Source organism: Carassius carassius, chromosome 11, assembly GCF_963082965.1.
Source record: "Carassius carassius chromosome 11, fCarCar2.1, whole genome shotgun sequence".
Taxonomy (NCBI): domain Eukaryota; kingdom Metazoa; phylum Chordata; class Actinopteri; order Cypriniformes; family Cyprinidae; genus Carassius; species Carassius carassius.
Window position 1 is genome coordinate 20139112 of NC_081765.1, and position 14678 is coordinate 20153789.

General features: G+C 37.0%; 1 protein-coding gene across 3 annotated transcripts in view; it reads right to left on the reverse strand.

Annotated features, from left to right (window-relative positions):
• Window positions 1-14678, reverse strand: part of LOC132152975 (tyrosine-protein phosphatase non-receptor type 4-like) — a 52068-nt gene that overhangs the window by 36726 nt on the left and 664 nt on the right. Inside the window, exons 1-2 of one of the 3 annotated variants that reach the window (XM_059562028.1) lie at window positions 14312-14437; window positions 4447-4601 (exon numbers count right to left, since the gene is read on the reverse strand). In XM_059562028.1, coding sequence (XP_059418011.1) covers window positions 4447-4601; window positions 14312-14321 — 165 coding nt within the window. In that variant the 5' untranslated portion in view covers window positions 14322-14437. Of the gene's footprint in view, window positions 1-4446; window positions 4602-14311; window positions 14438-14678 lie in introns of those variants that run through there. The other 2 variants (XM_059562026.1, XM_059562029.1) reach the window with 2 other exon arrangements.

Here is a 14678-nt window from a genome sequence, read left to right on the forward strand (position 1 = left end):
GCATGAAATCATATTATTTGCTTTCTTAATACACTTTTCTGGGGTTATTGTGCAAGATTCATCAGTACATGTTTAGAAAGAAAAATGTAATATATTTTTTCATCAAAATAGCTCAGCTTCTGAAACAAATTTCCTTCTAAGCTCAAGCCACTAAGGCCACCTAAGCATGTTAAATGTATCCAGAGCAAAGGATGGCCTGTTAATCCTGGGCCAATGGGAGAGAGTGCAAATCTAAACTACTGGTCTTACTGGTCAAATATACCTATTTTAAACCCTGGTGTTGCTTCTTATTTGAATAAAGTTGCACTGGACTAAACATTATCACTTATAGGCCAATTAGTGGTCTTGATTTCCAAGTCCAAACTAAAAAGGACACAAGTCCGAACTTTACATACTTATTATTGAGAAATGGCCATGATTCTCAGAACTTCTTCCATGAAGGTCCAGCAGTGCAAGACTTATCACAGAGTATAACAAGCAACCGTCACAACTGTGATGCTCACTTTTTTTCTTTTTTTAACGAGGCTATGCCCTCACAATGCAATTATACTGAATGTTCAATAAGTTAATCATCATAAAAAGAGTGAAGAGTAATAGTTTTACACCTACAGGGTCTTTTTACGTCATTAAGACTATTGGCGTTTTTCCACTGCATGGTACGGCACACCTTGCTCTTGGGGGGTTTTCCATAGTACCTGGCACTTTTTTTCAGTACCACCTCAGCTGAGGTTCCAAGCAGACCATACCGTTACCAAAATGTGATGTGTAAACCCTTCTGATCACTGATTTGCCGGAAAGAATCGCCACTACCTGAGTCATTGAACTTACGACACGAGACACAGACCCGCTAGAACTAATCAGCACAGCCAGAGGATCAAACGCAACTTTTTTCTGAACAAATGCAACGCAAACTGAGCCGTGCTAAGCCATACCATTGTGATTTGTAAATAGATTCCATAGTTTTGCAAACAGACAGAGCAAAAGAGAGAGAGATTGACTGAGCATCAGGGGCGTAAATTGTGGAGGGGATTGGTCTCTGACCTTTGCTCTGTCTGTTTACAAACCTACGGAATCTATTAACAACACTAACCATACCCCCACACCCTGATAAGGAAATCAAGATCAAAGTCACTACAACATTGCAATCTAGCAGTCTACTATTTACAAACTTCCAGCTTCTTCTCTGCATTCCAGACGTAACATGCACCTCTTCAAACACACATTTGAGACATATTTATGCCAGCCCCTCCGCAACATCAACTTTTTTAACACAGATAACAGCCTTCCTGTTTTGTTTAACACCTCGCCCCCTCTTGATTATTTACCTCTGATCCTCCCTCTCTCCTTCCGTTAGACCTTGTGCTTCCGTTCCATGTGTGACCTATACTCATCAAGGGTCTGGTGTGCTGCCAGACTATCTAGGTCACCGAGAGGTCTGGCACAAAAATGTATGAGACCAGAGAGCAAGTGCATACATTTGATCAATGGGGCCATTACATGAGGACTGGCTTTCCTGGAAATGTTAGTTACAAATCAGAGAGCAGCATGACAGACAAATTCTAAGTAAGAATGCCTTGATTCATCTAACAGACCAGCAGCTGTTTAAAGTCAGTCATGTGATGTTTATAGGTTTATTGCTTGCTCCAATTCAATATGGGAAACACTTCCTGATACACAGGAAATCCTTGGGCAATGTAACTGATGGGAAAGGTAATATCCACTGAGGAAAACCTGAGCAACCTTCTGTAACCTGAGCAACCTGTAATTCAATTTTGGCATAAGCCCTTATTTCAAGCCAGGACATAACAGTTTTCTGTAAGGACCAATTTACACAACACTTTGCAAAACACTGAGGACAAGGATCTGCGAATACATGGGTTTTGCAATCAGACCAGCAAATGAAAGAGATTGGGATTTGTGCCTTTGCTTGTCGCGTGTGTGGGGTGTGTCATGGCACCTTTATATTGCAGGTGCAAGTATGAACATGAATCTCTGGAACCCTCAGGGTCACTTTTCATTCTGCAGGAATGTCAAGCATGCATCCCTTCTATAAGAAGAATTACACCACTATCCTCTAGCTGGAACATGAGCACATGTAGATGATGATGACCATTATGCATAGCTATTTTCAAACAAATATGCAAATGATTTGGGGTTGATAGAGAAAAGGTAAGGGAAAGACTTTAACAAACAGTGTAAAATGCTTAACAGATGAGATAATAAATAAACCTGTAAAATACTACCATTCAAAACAATTTTTATATAGTTTAGAATGTAATTTATTCATGCAATGGCAAAGTTAAATTTAACAGCCATTGACGTATGATTCTTCAGAAATTATTCCATAATGCTGATTTGGTTTACAAGAAACATCTATTATTATTATCAGTGTTGTGGTGCTTTATATTTTCGTAGAAACAGCTATACATTTTTTCAGGATTCCTCGATGAATAGAAAGTTCAGACAAATAAAAAAAACAGCTTTTATTTGAATAAAATGCTTTGTAGAAATATCAAAGTCTTCACTGTCACCTATGATATATTTAATGTGCCCTTGCTGAATAAATGTATTATTATTATAATTTTTTTTTTAACATACTGACCCCAAACAATTTAATGGTTTAATAAGTGACATTGACATTATTACTGGTGTTTCCTAAGGACAGACTGGAGAGTAGTGTTTGCTAAAGCAAGCATCAATATTATTAGTGCTAATACATAGGAACAAGGATTTAAACAAAAAAACCACATGTACTAAACGTCAGTGCGTAACTAGTCTTACACCATATTACAGACATGAATCATATCTCAAATTACCTCAATACCTCATAGACCGTTGATCAGAGGGATAAGTTAAAACTTTTAGAAGTAGTCAGACTTGTTTGAGGGATGATGAAATGTGAAAATACACAACTGTCCAACCAAAAAATCATCGAGATTTGGATGTGCATGGGCTCCACCCCGAACACTACCAGTAAGCATTTAGACATGTTCCATTAAAGGGATAGTTCACCCAAAAATGAAAATTACCCCCCTCACCCAAAATTTACTCACCCTCAAGTAGGCAACGCCTACATCCTACATTATCTGCTGGAATGTCACTTTCTCAGAAACGTGCATATGACAGTTAGCGGAAGCTAGAGGTTATAGTTTATAAAGTCTTAAATATGTATATTTTCCTCACGCAAACACATGGCTTTTCTTTCTGAAGGTCTTTATTCACATCCTGGAAAATTTTTACGATAGATGGATATACTTTATTTTGCTTCGAAATCTCAACCACCATTCACTGCCATTATAAAGCTTGGAAGAGCCAATACATTTTTTTGTATAACTCCAATTGGATTGGTCCGAAAAAAGAAAGTCATATACATCTAGGATGGCTGGCGGGTGAGTAAATCATGGGGTAATTTTCCTTTTCATGTAAACTATCCCTTAAAATACCCAGAACACATCTAGAACACACTACCAACCATAAAGCAACATGCTTAGGGCCCTATGATTTCCGCTATGCAGAAGACATGGACAGAATCGTCATTACACTTAAATCAAATAGCGATATGGACTAGTATCTATAAATATTAAGCCACAAAAGTCGGTTTAAATATGAATCCTGCATGTTCTGCATGTCTGTTAATGAATGGTGCAAATGCACGGTTCTATTTAGTACACACATACTGAAACGCGCGTGACGCTCACAGTGATTTCAGCATCTGCAGTGGACGTAAACACATGAACAACATCTCCAGAACTGCTGTGAGAGTCACTTCATGAGCATCTGACTGTTTGATTTGAGTAAAATTAGCCTCATATCACATACACAGAACTGTGAAAGGTTTGTTTGCCAAAAAAAGAAAGTTTGCTTAATATTCAATATTCAATTAAAAGATAAATAAATTTAATTTTTTATGACCGTTTGAAAACCAGAAAATTAGAAATACAAAACACAGAATTTCTGAGGAAAAATATTTCTTAAGGCTACTTTAAGAAAAAAAAAATAGGAATAAATTAAGTTGTTTTATGCATTCAAATAATTAGACATGATAAAACACAGAATTTGGTAACAAAAAAAATATATACAATAAATATACAAACAAATAAAACATTTCCCCTAAACATTTTTGTTAAACTTTTAATAATCTGATGTGAAAATGTATAAGTTTCATGATTTAAATTAATGAAACATGCTTTTTGATTAATAAAATGTAAATTTAACTATTAAAAAGGAGTCGAGAAAAAAAAAAATGGAATCCAGAAAAAGTAAAAACGAATAAATTTAGGAAAAAATAAAATGGATTTCATAGGGCCCTACATGCAACAAAGACACTGGACAGAACACTATAGAAACTGCATAACAAAACCCTGATAATCAAATCGAAAATGTGAAAATGTATATATGATCATTAGAATATTGAATTATGCACAATACATTTAAAGGAGTACTTACATTGACTTTAAAAGGCTGGATAGTGTTGTCCAAAAGAAGAATGTTGCAGACCACCTCGGTGCGCTGCCTGTCGCGTGCCAGCTCCGTCGCCCGGACATTGTAGGATCTGCCTGCAGGCAACCGGAAGCGTGCGGTCATTACGGTCCAACCAGAGTCTGTAACACAAAGATATTTACCTAAGCTTCCTATATTATGATTCCAACCTAATATAATAGGTCAGGTCAGGTTAGAAATTCAATTAAAACATGAATAATAATTATTATAAATATTTAATTGCAGCAAAGCCAATTTTGATAGCACCGGTTGAACTGGATCACAGCGTTTCAAGGCTGATTCAGACTCCAACTTACATGCACACAGGACAAACAATATATATATATATTTTTTTTATGTACAGACTACATTGTGCCTAAATATATATCTCACAGCAAACAGGGCACAAAAGGATGGACTCAGAGAAGAGTTACTTATACACAGCAATACACTTGATGGTGATACTATAAAAAAAAACTCGGAAGACAGTTTCAATTGTTGATCTAGGTTCATCTTAAAGTTTAAAAGGCCTGGTGAGAGATTTCATGTTTGTCTTGATGACGTCTAAAGTCCCCGCCAAAGGATGTAGTCCCTTTTAGCAACTTGTTGGCAACCACCGTTTTTAAGACACAATAAAGTTTAAAAAAATCACAAGCAGGTTATAACTGGTGTGTTTTATGTCATAGATCAAAACGTGAAAATATTTAGAGGCTTTGTTAACCACAGACCTTATTTCAGGCGATTTAGTAAAAACCCATTCAAAAAACCCATAGACTTTAGGGCGAGGGAACCCATAGTGCTAAAATGCTAACTCACTTCCGCGTTTTGGCCTACAAAGTGACGTCATAACTTCGGCACTCTATTAGAAGTATATCTCCAGCACGTGCGTTCGAATCAGGGTTGCCAGGTTTTCACAACAAATCCTTCCCAGTTTCTTCTCAAAACTAGTCCAATCGCGCTTCCAGGAGGTTCCCCGATAAAAATTGCTTCCCGGGGTTACAATATACGTTTTTTAGCAGGGTTGCCTTGGTAAAATTTGCATTTAGGTGCTAAATATCACGTTATTTGTATTGGGGTTGCTTCAACCTGCGGACATGAAAAACAACCACAGACTTGGACACTGGTTGGCATTTACTACACCAAGCCGTAATTCACTGACAATCTACACAAAATCGATGTTAAAATCGCAGGCGATTCTTTGTCGATTTTGAAATCGATTTTGTGTTAGTTGTCGGTAGACTACGGCTCTGTGTAGTAACTGCCGCTCCACCTGAACCAGTGTTGCCAAGTCTGCGATTGTTTTTCATGTCCGCGGTTTGAAGCAACCCCAATACAAATAACGTGATATTTAGCCCCTAAAATGCGAATTTTACTAAGGAAACCCTTCCAAAAAATGTATATTTTAACCCCGGGAAGCGCCGTTACGCGATAAGTTAACGCCAGACGCCACCACGCGTTAAAATAATGCCACACGCCGACAGACGTTAAGTTAACGCAACACGCCACTTAAGATGCAGATTTATTTACTCATCTACATGGACACACCTCTCATGGCTACAAGGACTCTACGACAAGTCAGAGCATCCAGTTTGCAAGAGCGCGAAGATGGCAAGGATAGCCCTTGCAATTATACGAATGCCACATACATCGTCATCTCATCTCGTGCACCACTGATAAAGATCTAGTATACTTCGGCCGTCCGCACAGTCTCTGACTGTCTGCATTATGTCCTTTTCGTCATCAGCGTGCGGGCTTTTTTGAGACCGCGCGGACGGTGTGCGTACACGAGGTGAAAGATGAGACAGCAGATACGGCGAGATGGAATGGAACACGGACTGTGAAGTACCGGGGCTCATAAGGCAGCTTCCTTATATTACCTATATTTGGTGTTATTTGCCGTATAAAACTTATTTAGACATGCAAAGTTGATTGAACACTTGTCACTCAAATCAAAAAAAAAAAATTTCACAAAAGTGACAACCCAAGAAAGCAAAGTAAACGGTCTCTCATTTGTAGGTTGCATTGATACCTAGCGTCGGATGCAAGTAAAAAAGTATAACAGTACCTCATTTTTTTTCCTTCTCACCTGAAATTTATGCAATAAACATGTTTTTGACAAATATTTTAATTTGTTTGTGGTCTATATAGCCTGCATCAAAATGAGGTTTGCAATTATGCGCCCGAAGGCACGGGTTGAAGACCCAGTCAGTGACGTCACGATATGCTAATTTGTTTAAATTCATACCTACGTCATGACCATCACCAAAATTTTCCTTTTTTTTTTTACATTTAAACTTGAAAAAAAAAATATAGACCGACCTACCGACCCTTTAAAAAAAAAAAAAAATTACTGTTACTACAAACCAAAATATTTTTAAGGATGGCCTAACAAGCTTCTTGATTCCCCTGAGACCAAGACTAGACATTGAAAGAGAAACACATTTTTGATTAAAGCTGCACATTGCAGTCAGTTCTGCACTGCTTACAGTAGCAGGTTTAAAGGGCATGTCCGCTCTTATCACGATATGAGTTTCTGGACACATGGACCCTGCATGTTTCCTCTCCTGCATCCGGCATCTCTACCGAGATGATATATCAGGAACACAGAGAGCTACTTGAAAGAAAGGATGACAACCATAGCAATCAATATCCTGTAAACAAATCTACCTCACTTGTTAGAGAGAATGCCTCCCCTGGGCTGAAGACGGTAGAAGAGGCTCCAGCACTTTAGTAATGGAGACTACAGCTAAGGCGGCGGCTACCTCAAGTGAAATGTTCTGTATTCATTATATGTCCCCAGACGAGGATCGCCCATCAGCAGATGCTGCATGGACTATGCAGTCAACACGGTCAACAGTGTCGACTAATCAATTTAAGCCCTAAAAGCAGTCAATAACCTTAATGTTAATAAGATCATTAACCAGATAACCAGCTCATTAGAAAAGAGCTCCATGCATGGACAGTTTTCCGACTGATAGGGTCCCTCCCTACACAGTGTTCATTGCTCCCTACTCCCTGAGCATGGAAAATCTGTTGAAGTTTACTTTGCTTTCATTCTGGACATTTTAATGTACCCTGAATGGAACATACAGTATATGCTCCCTTCAAACTGGAATCATGGCGGAATATCCTATGATGATGTCCACTTTGCAGGGCGCTTGCAGTCGAATAGAACAAATTTCTGAAGTGATAAGAGATACATACAGAATATACAGAGCAGTGGTACACGAGGACTGGACTAGAGAACCACTGTTCTAAAGCATTTATTAATCTAAGTTAATGTTACTTTTGAAATGTACTAATACATTACTAAAATCAAAAGCTGGTAATATTATTTATTAGACCTACAACTGTGAACAGTTGAATGTTTGCTAACTAACGTTACCTAAGAATAAATGTTGTAATAATTGTTATTTAATGTTAGTTGAAGCGTTAATTAATGGGACCTTTATTGTAAAGTGTTAATGGACCAAGCTAACATGAACTAACTATATATATATATATTTTTTTTTTTTTTTCTTTTCTCATTGCTCTAACTATTGTATGCTAATTGGACCTTACTGTCAGCTTTCTCACAATATGGTGTGAAGTCAAGGCCTAGTGGTTAGAGAGTTTGACTCCTAACCCTAGGGTTGTGGGTTTGAATCCCGGGCCGGCAATATCACGACTTAGGTGCCCTTGAGCAAGGCACTGAACCCCAACTGCTCCCTGGGCGCCGCAGCATAAATGGCTGCCCAATGCTCCGGGTGTGTGTTCATGGTTTGTGTGTGTTCACTGCTGTGTGTGTGCACTTTGGATGGGTTAAATGCAGAGCACGAATTGGGTCACCATACTTGCCTGTATGTCACTTTCACTTATATAAATCAGTCTAAAGGCCCTTGTAAAGTGGCTGAATTATACATTGCTTTGTGTATGTGGATCCAGAAATTGTTACTTTTATATTAAAAAGTGTTGAAATGGGACCAGCACATCTAGATCAGTCAACAAGTCAACCTCAGACCAGAACTGAAACAGCAGGAGGATGACCACAATTATGCACAGACATCATTCGGAATTGCTGCTAGCAAAAGGACTCCCTCAGTCTAAAGTTAGAGAGGTTTAAGGTTACAGTAACACTGCTGAGCATTGCAAACACAAATACTCTCCAAAAGACATTTGCAACAATGCAGCATAATACCGCAGACATACAACACAGAAGTTCAAAAAGACAGAGAAGGAAAATACTGCAAGCTTGGAATAGCCTACATATACTAATAAAGAATAAAGCATTTGGTCAATTTGCCTTGCGTGTTTCGTGTTCCCATTTTGGGAGAACAAACACCGAACTTTCCTCTACAGCGAGCAGCCAATGGCAGCCCAGATAAACAGTGCAATGTGCTGCGAGTGTGTTCTCTGGCATGCAGGGAGGGGAAGTGGGCGAACCTCCTGACTCAGGTGAGTACACACAATTTCAAACTAGGTCCACAGGAGCGTGTAATCAGATCTTACAAGCACGATCCAGTCAGTCTCTGAAAGAGCTTGACATTTTTGCAGCCTCTAGCTACATTTGGCACAGCAACCACAAATCCAACGACTGGAGGAAGTAAAAAAAAGAGAAAAAAAAAAAAAAAAAAGGAGTAATTTTTCCAACCGCTCTGCTTCAAAAACAGTTTGAATAAGGATGGGGGTAACGAAAAACAGCTTGGACAGTAGGGAATTTTAAGGGAAAGCACTTTAGGTATTAAGACTTTTAGTTTAGATTCTATAAAAACTGCTTCGTAAATTTCAGGACAACAATGAAAAATTCAGCGATCATAGATTTATAACCACATCACCACATTTACAGTTCATCAGTTATGAATCTGTTATGGGGTTGTTGGTTAAAAATCACCCTTACAAAAAAAAAAAAAAAAAGCCAAATAGCAGTTCCATGGAACAATAGTCTATCCCGTCATTATTATGGATGCACAATATATTTGTACCATATGAGCAAATATAATTTATTTTTTTATTATTTCTTGATATCAGTTGATATTGAATATTTATTCAATCATTACATTTGAATTACCTTTTCCATCATTTAATGCTAATATAAAGGTAGTCTTGAACAACTTTAATATAATTTAATTAATAATACTATTAATAATTAAGTGTTATCTTTAGCAAAAGCTCAAAATGAATATCCATATGCATACTGTACATTATAATTGTTGTGAAAGTTAAAATCATTGTTGAAATTCAAAAGCTTTTAAAACTACTGGTTTAAAATATCACTATTTAAAAGTACAGATTTTAGTTTTTAATTTATTATTTTAAATGTAACATTTATTGGTTATCGACCATAATATGAAAACGACTAATATCTTAAATAAATAATTTATTGATTCAACTCTAATGAGAATACTTCAGAACTTCCCACCATATTTGAATGTTTTACAAGAATACCATGGTAATAAAATGTTAATTTCTCCAAAAGCCATGGTACTCGCTAGCCTATTTTCATTCAAGTCTCATATCCCACTGAACACAATCTAATCTCAGCTGATGTGGCCAAGAATGCAGTGTCTGTCCAGGGAAGTTAAAGGGTTTTTTTTCCATATCCAAGTTTAATATGCAGAGACAGTTACAAGTAAAGCCATTAGTAGGTTGATTTTGTTGCCAATGCGTAAACACTGTGGGCTCTGTTTGTTTGTGTATCCCTATGCAGCAACATTGGAAAATTTTGAAATGTTAAGCTAAGAACCAGTGAAATGAACCCACCAAAACAGGTTTACTCTGAACTGCAGAGTTGTTTCTTAAAAACTTTACACCTTGAACTAGAAATGGGTTTTCCTAAGTAGAAAGAAAGAATCAAGTTCAATGGCAAAAGAAAAGCAGTTCTGCTAATCACAGCAACATGTGACTGCTGTCACATTGAGACGTAGTGTGTCTAATAGCATCAGAAACCAATTTCCTATATTCAAACGAACAAGCAGTAAAAACCCCCAAAAATTACATGATTTAAATTCACAGCTCTTTAGTTAAAATTAGCTTCCACTCACGGCATCTATTTATAATTCTGAAACGATACTTTTGAAATATTAAGAAGCAAAAATCATGATTCAAAATTAAGAGAATCATGGACAGATATTTTAGCAATATTATTATAATTAACAATCTTTTTAATAATCTTAATATATACATACATACTTAATATACACACACACACACACACACACATTTGGCATGATTTTAAGAAAAAGACTGAATAATAATGATAAATAGTGTATAAATAAAATATATATAATGATAGATATGTGCACAAGTAAACACATCAAAAGCATACTCTTTAAATGTCTTGTGAAAATCTTTCATGCACAAGTTGTCCGGTCACAGGGAACCGGCTGTTTAATTAAAAGGCTAATACAGATGTACTCATAGAGACACACTCCGTGCGGTGGAATTTTTTCAAACGGCTCTTCCCCTTTCCGTTAAAACACAAGAACTTTACTCATTAATGCTTGAAACATTGTCATTGTCATTTGAGATGTGTCACAAGTCTGAAAAGGAGGTTGTCTATTTTTGTTTTAAGTTTTGACACAAAGGGACATTCTAGCCACACTAATACTTATAATCATAATCGATTATAACGCTGAATTTGCCATTTTGTCCGACAAACAGTCCAGACAGGAGAGTAGATTAACGTCCATGGACTTGAACTTATAAAATGTTGTGTACTGACATTTTTCCGCAGTTGAAACATGATACCTTCTGATGTTCATTCATGTTTATTTCCTGCTTATTTCCATAACCCTAACCCTAAGAGGAAGAGACGATCGGTTCACGTGCCGCTTGCGCTGCAGACACATTAAAAAGCCACAAAATGGCATTAACTGTTTGAATTTCTTACACAATAACACAAAAAGCTGAGACTTTGTTTCATACAAAAAAATGACCTGCTCTGTCTTGTCTGTCGATCCGTTGTCAGTTTCCTCTTTGTTCCGCAATATATTTTTCACTACATTGAACATGATATGTAGCGTGAGAGCAACATGGCTTGATGGATATAGCAACAGTAATGAATGGGGCAGGTCTTTGCAAAGGGTCAGCTATACTACCTTTCACAAGTTTGAGGTTGGTAAGACCTTTTAAGGTTTTTGAACAGAAGTTTCTTATTTTCACCAAGGCTGCATTTATTTGATCAAAACTACAGTAAAACAGTCATTTAAAATGTAACTTCTTCCTGTAATGGAGACGCTGAATTTTCAGGATCATTAGACCAGTCTTCAGTGTCGCATGATCCTTCAGAAATCATCCTAATATACCGATGTGGTGCTCAAGAAACATTTTTAATATTATCAATGTTTTATTCTTTGATAAGCTTAATAGAACAATTTTTTGTAACATTACAAATAGCTTTAGTGCCACTTTTGTTTCATTTGATAATATACACATTTTTGATTTCCTAAAAATAAAAAGTCTTGCCTAACCCAAACCTTTAAACGGTAGGCTAAGAAACAAAATGAATTTCCAGAGTGATACAAATCTCTGTGTAAAAAGGAAGCTCACCATAGCTATTCCCTTTCATTTTGGAGCGCTTGCCACAAAAATGTGATGCTCTTATTTCCTCAGGGCAGACCTTGTTTTTGGTGACAACAGAAAGTGTCACTGAGCTTTATAATTAACTAAATCTCAGATGTGGACCTGAAAGAAAATGCTATTTCGTAAAGAAAACTGAAATGGAAATTGGAACAAAAACAGAAATTATTAATGAATCCTCCCTCACAAATGCACCGGTACGCTTCGAAAACACCTTTGAGTCTGCAACAGATGGACTGTACAGTACACACAGCTGTGATGTACTTTCTGTCATAATTGCTGAAACGCATGCGATGTGTGGCCGGCGATCCGTTTTGCAGAGCCACATGAGCAGACACCGCAACAGTGCTGACAGAACACCCTCCATTCATGACACTGAGGTCAGACATCCATCTCTTATCTTCTCAGACGGGACGATTTTATTGGAAAGAACAAGCAGAGAAAACCTGTCAAAATGAGCTCATACCCTCATCTCTTAATGACTCAGAGTACTGAACATGCTTGAAGATATTTGACCTGGCATTAGAAGGTGAAGTTCCTAGACGACCTAATCATAATACCTGAATATCCAGTTAGACATAATGAGTGTTTCTGCACTGCAGTAACAAAAGCTTTTATATTAAATAGCTTCAGTCACTTTGGCCACTAGTATACACGGAGGTGCTATAAACATTGGTCCATTCAAAGCTCTCGGTAATCTCTCTTAAGGTTTGCACTAAGTAACGAAGTATATCAACCCAGATAATCATTTCCACAAATAGATCATTAGCTAAATCGGAAACAACAATGCTTCAAATATCATCAAGAGGGTCAGACACTAAAATTCTCAGTTGGTAGTGAAAATAAGCCTATTTTCTCACAGCTCTGCTCTACCTTGTGTCCTCTTGGAAAGAACACTGTCATTTCATTGTAGATTATAGTTTATATATATATTATACATTGTACATTGTAAAAGCTCAACTATTTAGTAGAGATCTGTTATCAATGAGAATTGGTGAGTTGGGCAACTACCAGTGAACTGAACAGTTTTGTCATTTCAAGCAAAATAGTTCATTGAAAAACACTACATATTACTTTAAAATGCATTAATTCCACACAGGCTACTCCCAGGTGGAAGCAAGCAATTAGTACAATAGGAAAACTGTGGAAAGGACCCTTCAGCTTAAAATTATAATATATATCAGTCTGACAGAGTACATGGTGCTAAGATCCTGTGAAAAATCCTCATAATTAGGTGCTTAACTTGGCCATGGGTTGTACTCGGGAGGTCAGAACTTACACTGCAATGTACTCGGTCAGGCAATGTGGTTTCTCATACTGAGATGGGCAGGTGCTGCCAGATCCAACTGTCTGAACACCTGCCTCCTGTTACCCCCTCTTCAAAGCCCCCCAATTCAGCTCTACATGGCCTTGGCTCAGGTGCATAGAAACACCGGCCAGAACACTTGCTGCAGCCATCGCGCCTCTAACAGCTGACACCCTGAAATCAACCAAACTGCTCCTGCATAAAATCCACTCAGCCCACAGGCACTGCTAACTCAGATCTCCAAGAACGTGAATCGCTAAAAAAAATCCTCTGAGACCTCTGAAAAATAATAGATTTAATAATAGTTCATCCAGCAGACCTTTACCATTCACACATACGGCCTTTTCACATGGGGTCAGTATGATTTTTATTTTATTTTTATTTTTTATTCAGAAAGGACACATTCAATTTATCAAAAGTGACTTAATTATTTAAAAAAATATTTATTTCAAATAAATACTGCTCTTTTGAACTTTCAAAGAATCCTGGAATAAATCATGTTGTTACAAAAAACAAAGCAGCACAGCGGTTTTCAAAATTGATCATTATTATAACACTAACAAACATTTCTTGTGCACCAAATCAGCATAATAAAATTATTTCTGAAGGATCATGTGACACTAAAAAAATGAAATAAATCTTTGTTGAAAATTTGCTGTTATCAGAGGTATATGTTACAGGTTCAAAGTATCTGATTAAATATTATATTATTATAAAATATGAAAGTATTATATGGTATAGCCTACTATTTTAGATTAAAATATATGTCATATATATTATATAAAAACAGCCATGTAAAATTGCAATAATATTTCGCAACGTTTACTGTATTTTTTATTTTCGATCAAATAAACGCAGCCTTGGTGAGCATAAGACTAAAAATTTAAAACTCAAAACTATGTCTGTGTGTGTGTGTAAAATGTAAAATTCTATTCTATGTAAGAGATACATAAACACAAGCATACACACCTACATCCATCCACCCATGCACCCGTGCCAGAATGAAGGAAGAATTCTGAAGAACTGGTTTTCACCTGTCAATATGACGTCGCAATGATGGAGTCACATGTCTAGTCTCACCGTGAAAAACCCTGTCAAAGGCGATGACGTCACAGACATGTAGACTGCCAATACAACACATAAAATAACTCCGATAAAATAAACAAAATAAATTAAAAAAGAGAGTGACCACATAATCACATCGCTTACTCACAAATCATCAAATGTTTTCACCAATGACCGGGATCAACAGTGGCTCTTAATGAGGTACGGTTAAATTAAGATAATCCTCACAAAAGGAATATATAATCATGTTCATTCATAAATAGAGAACTTT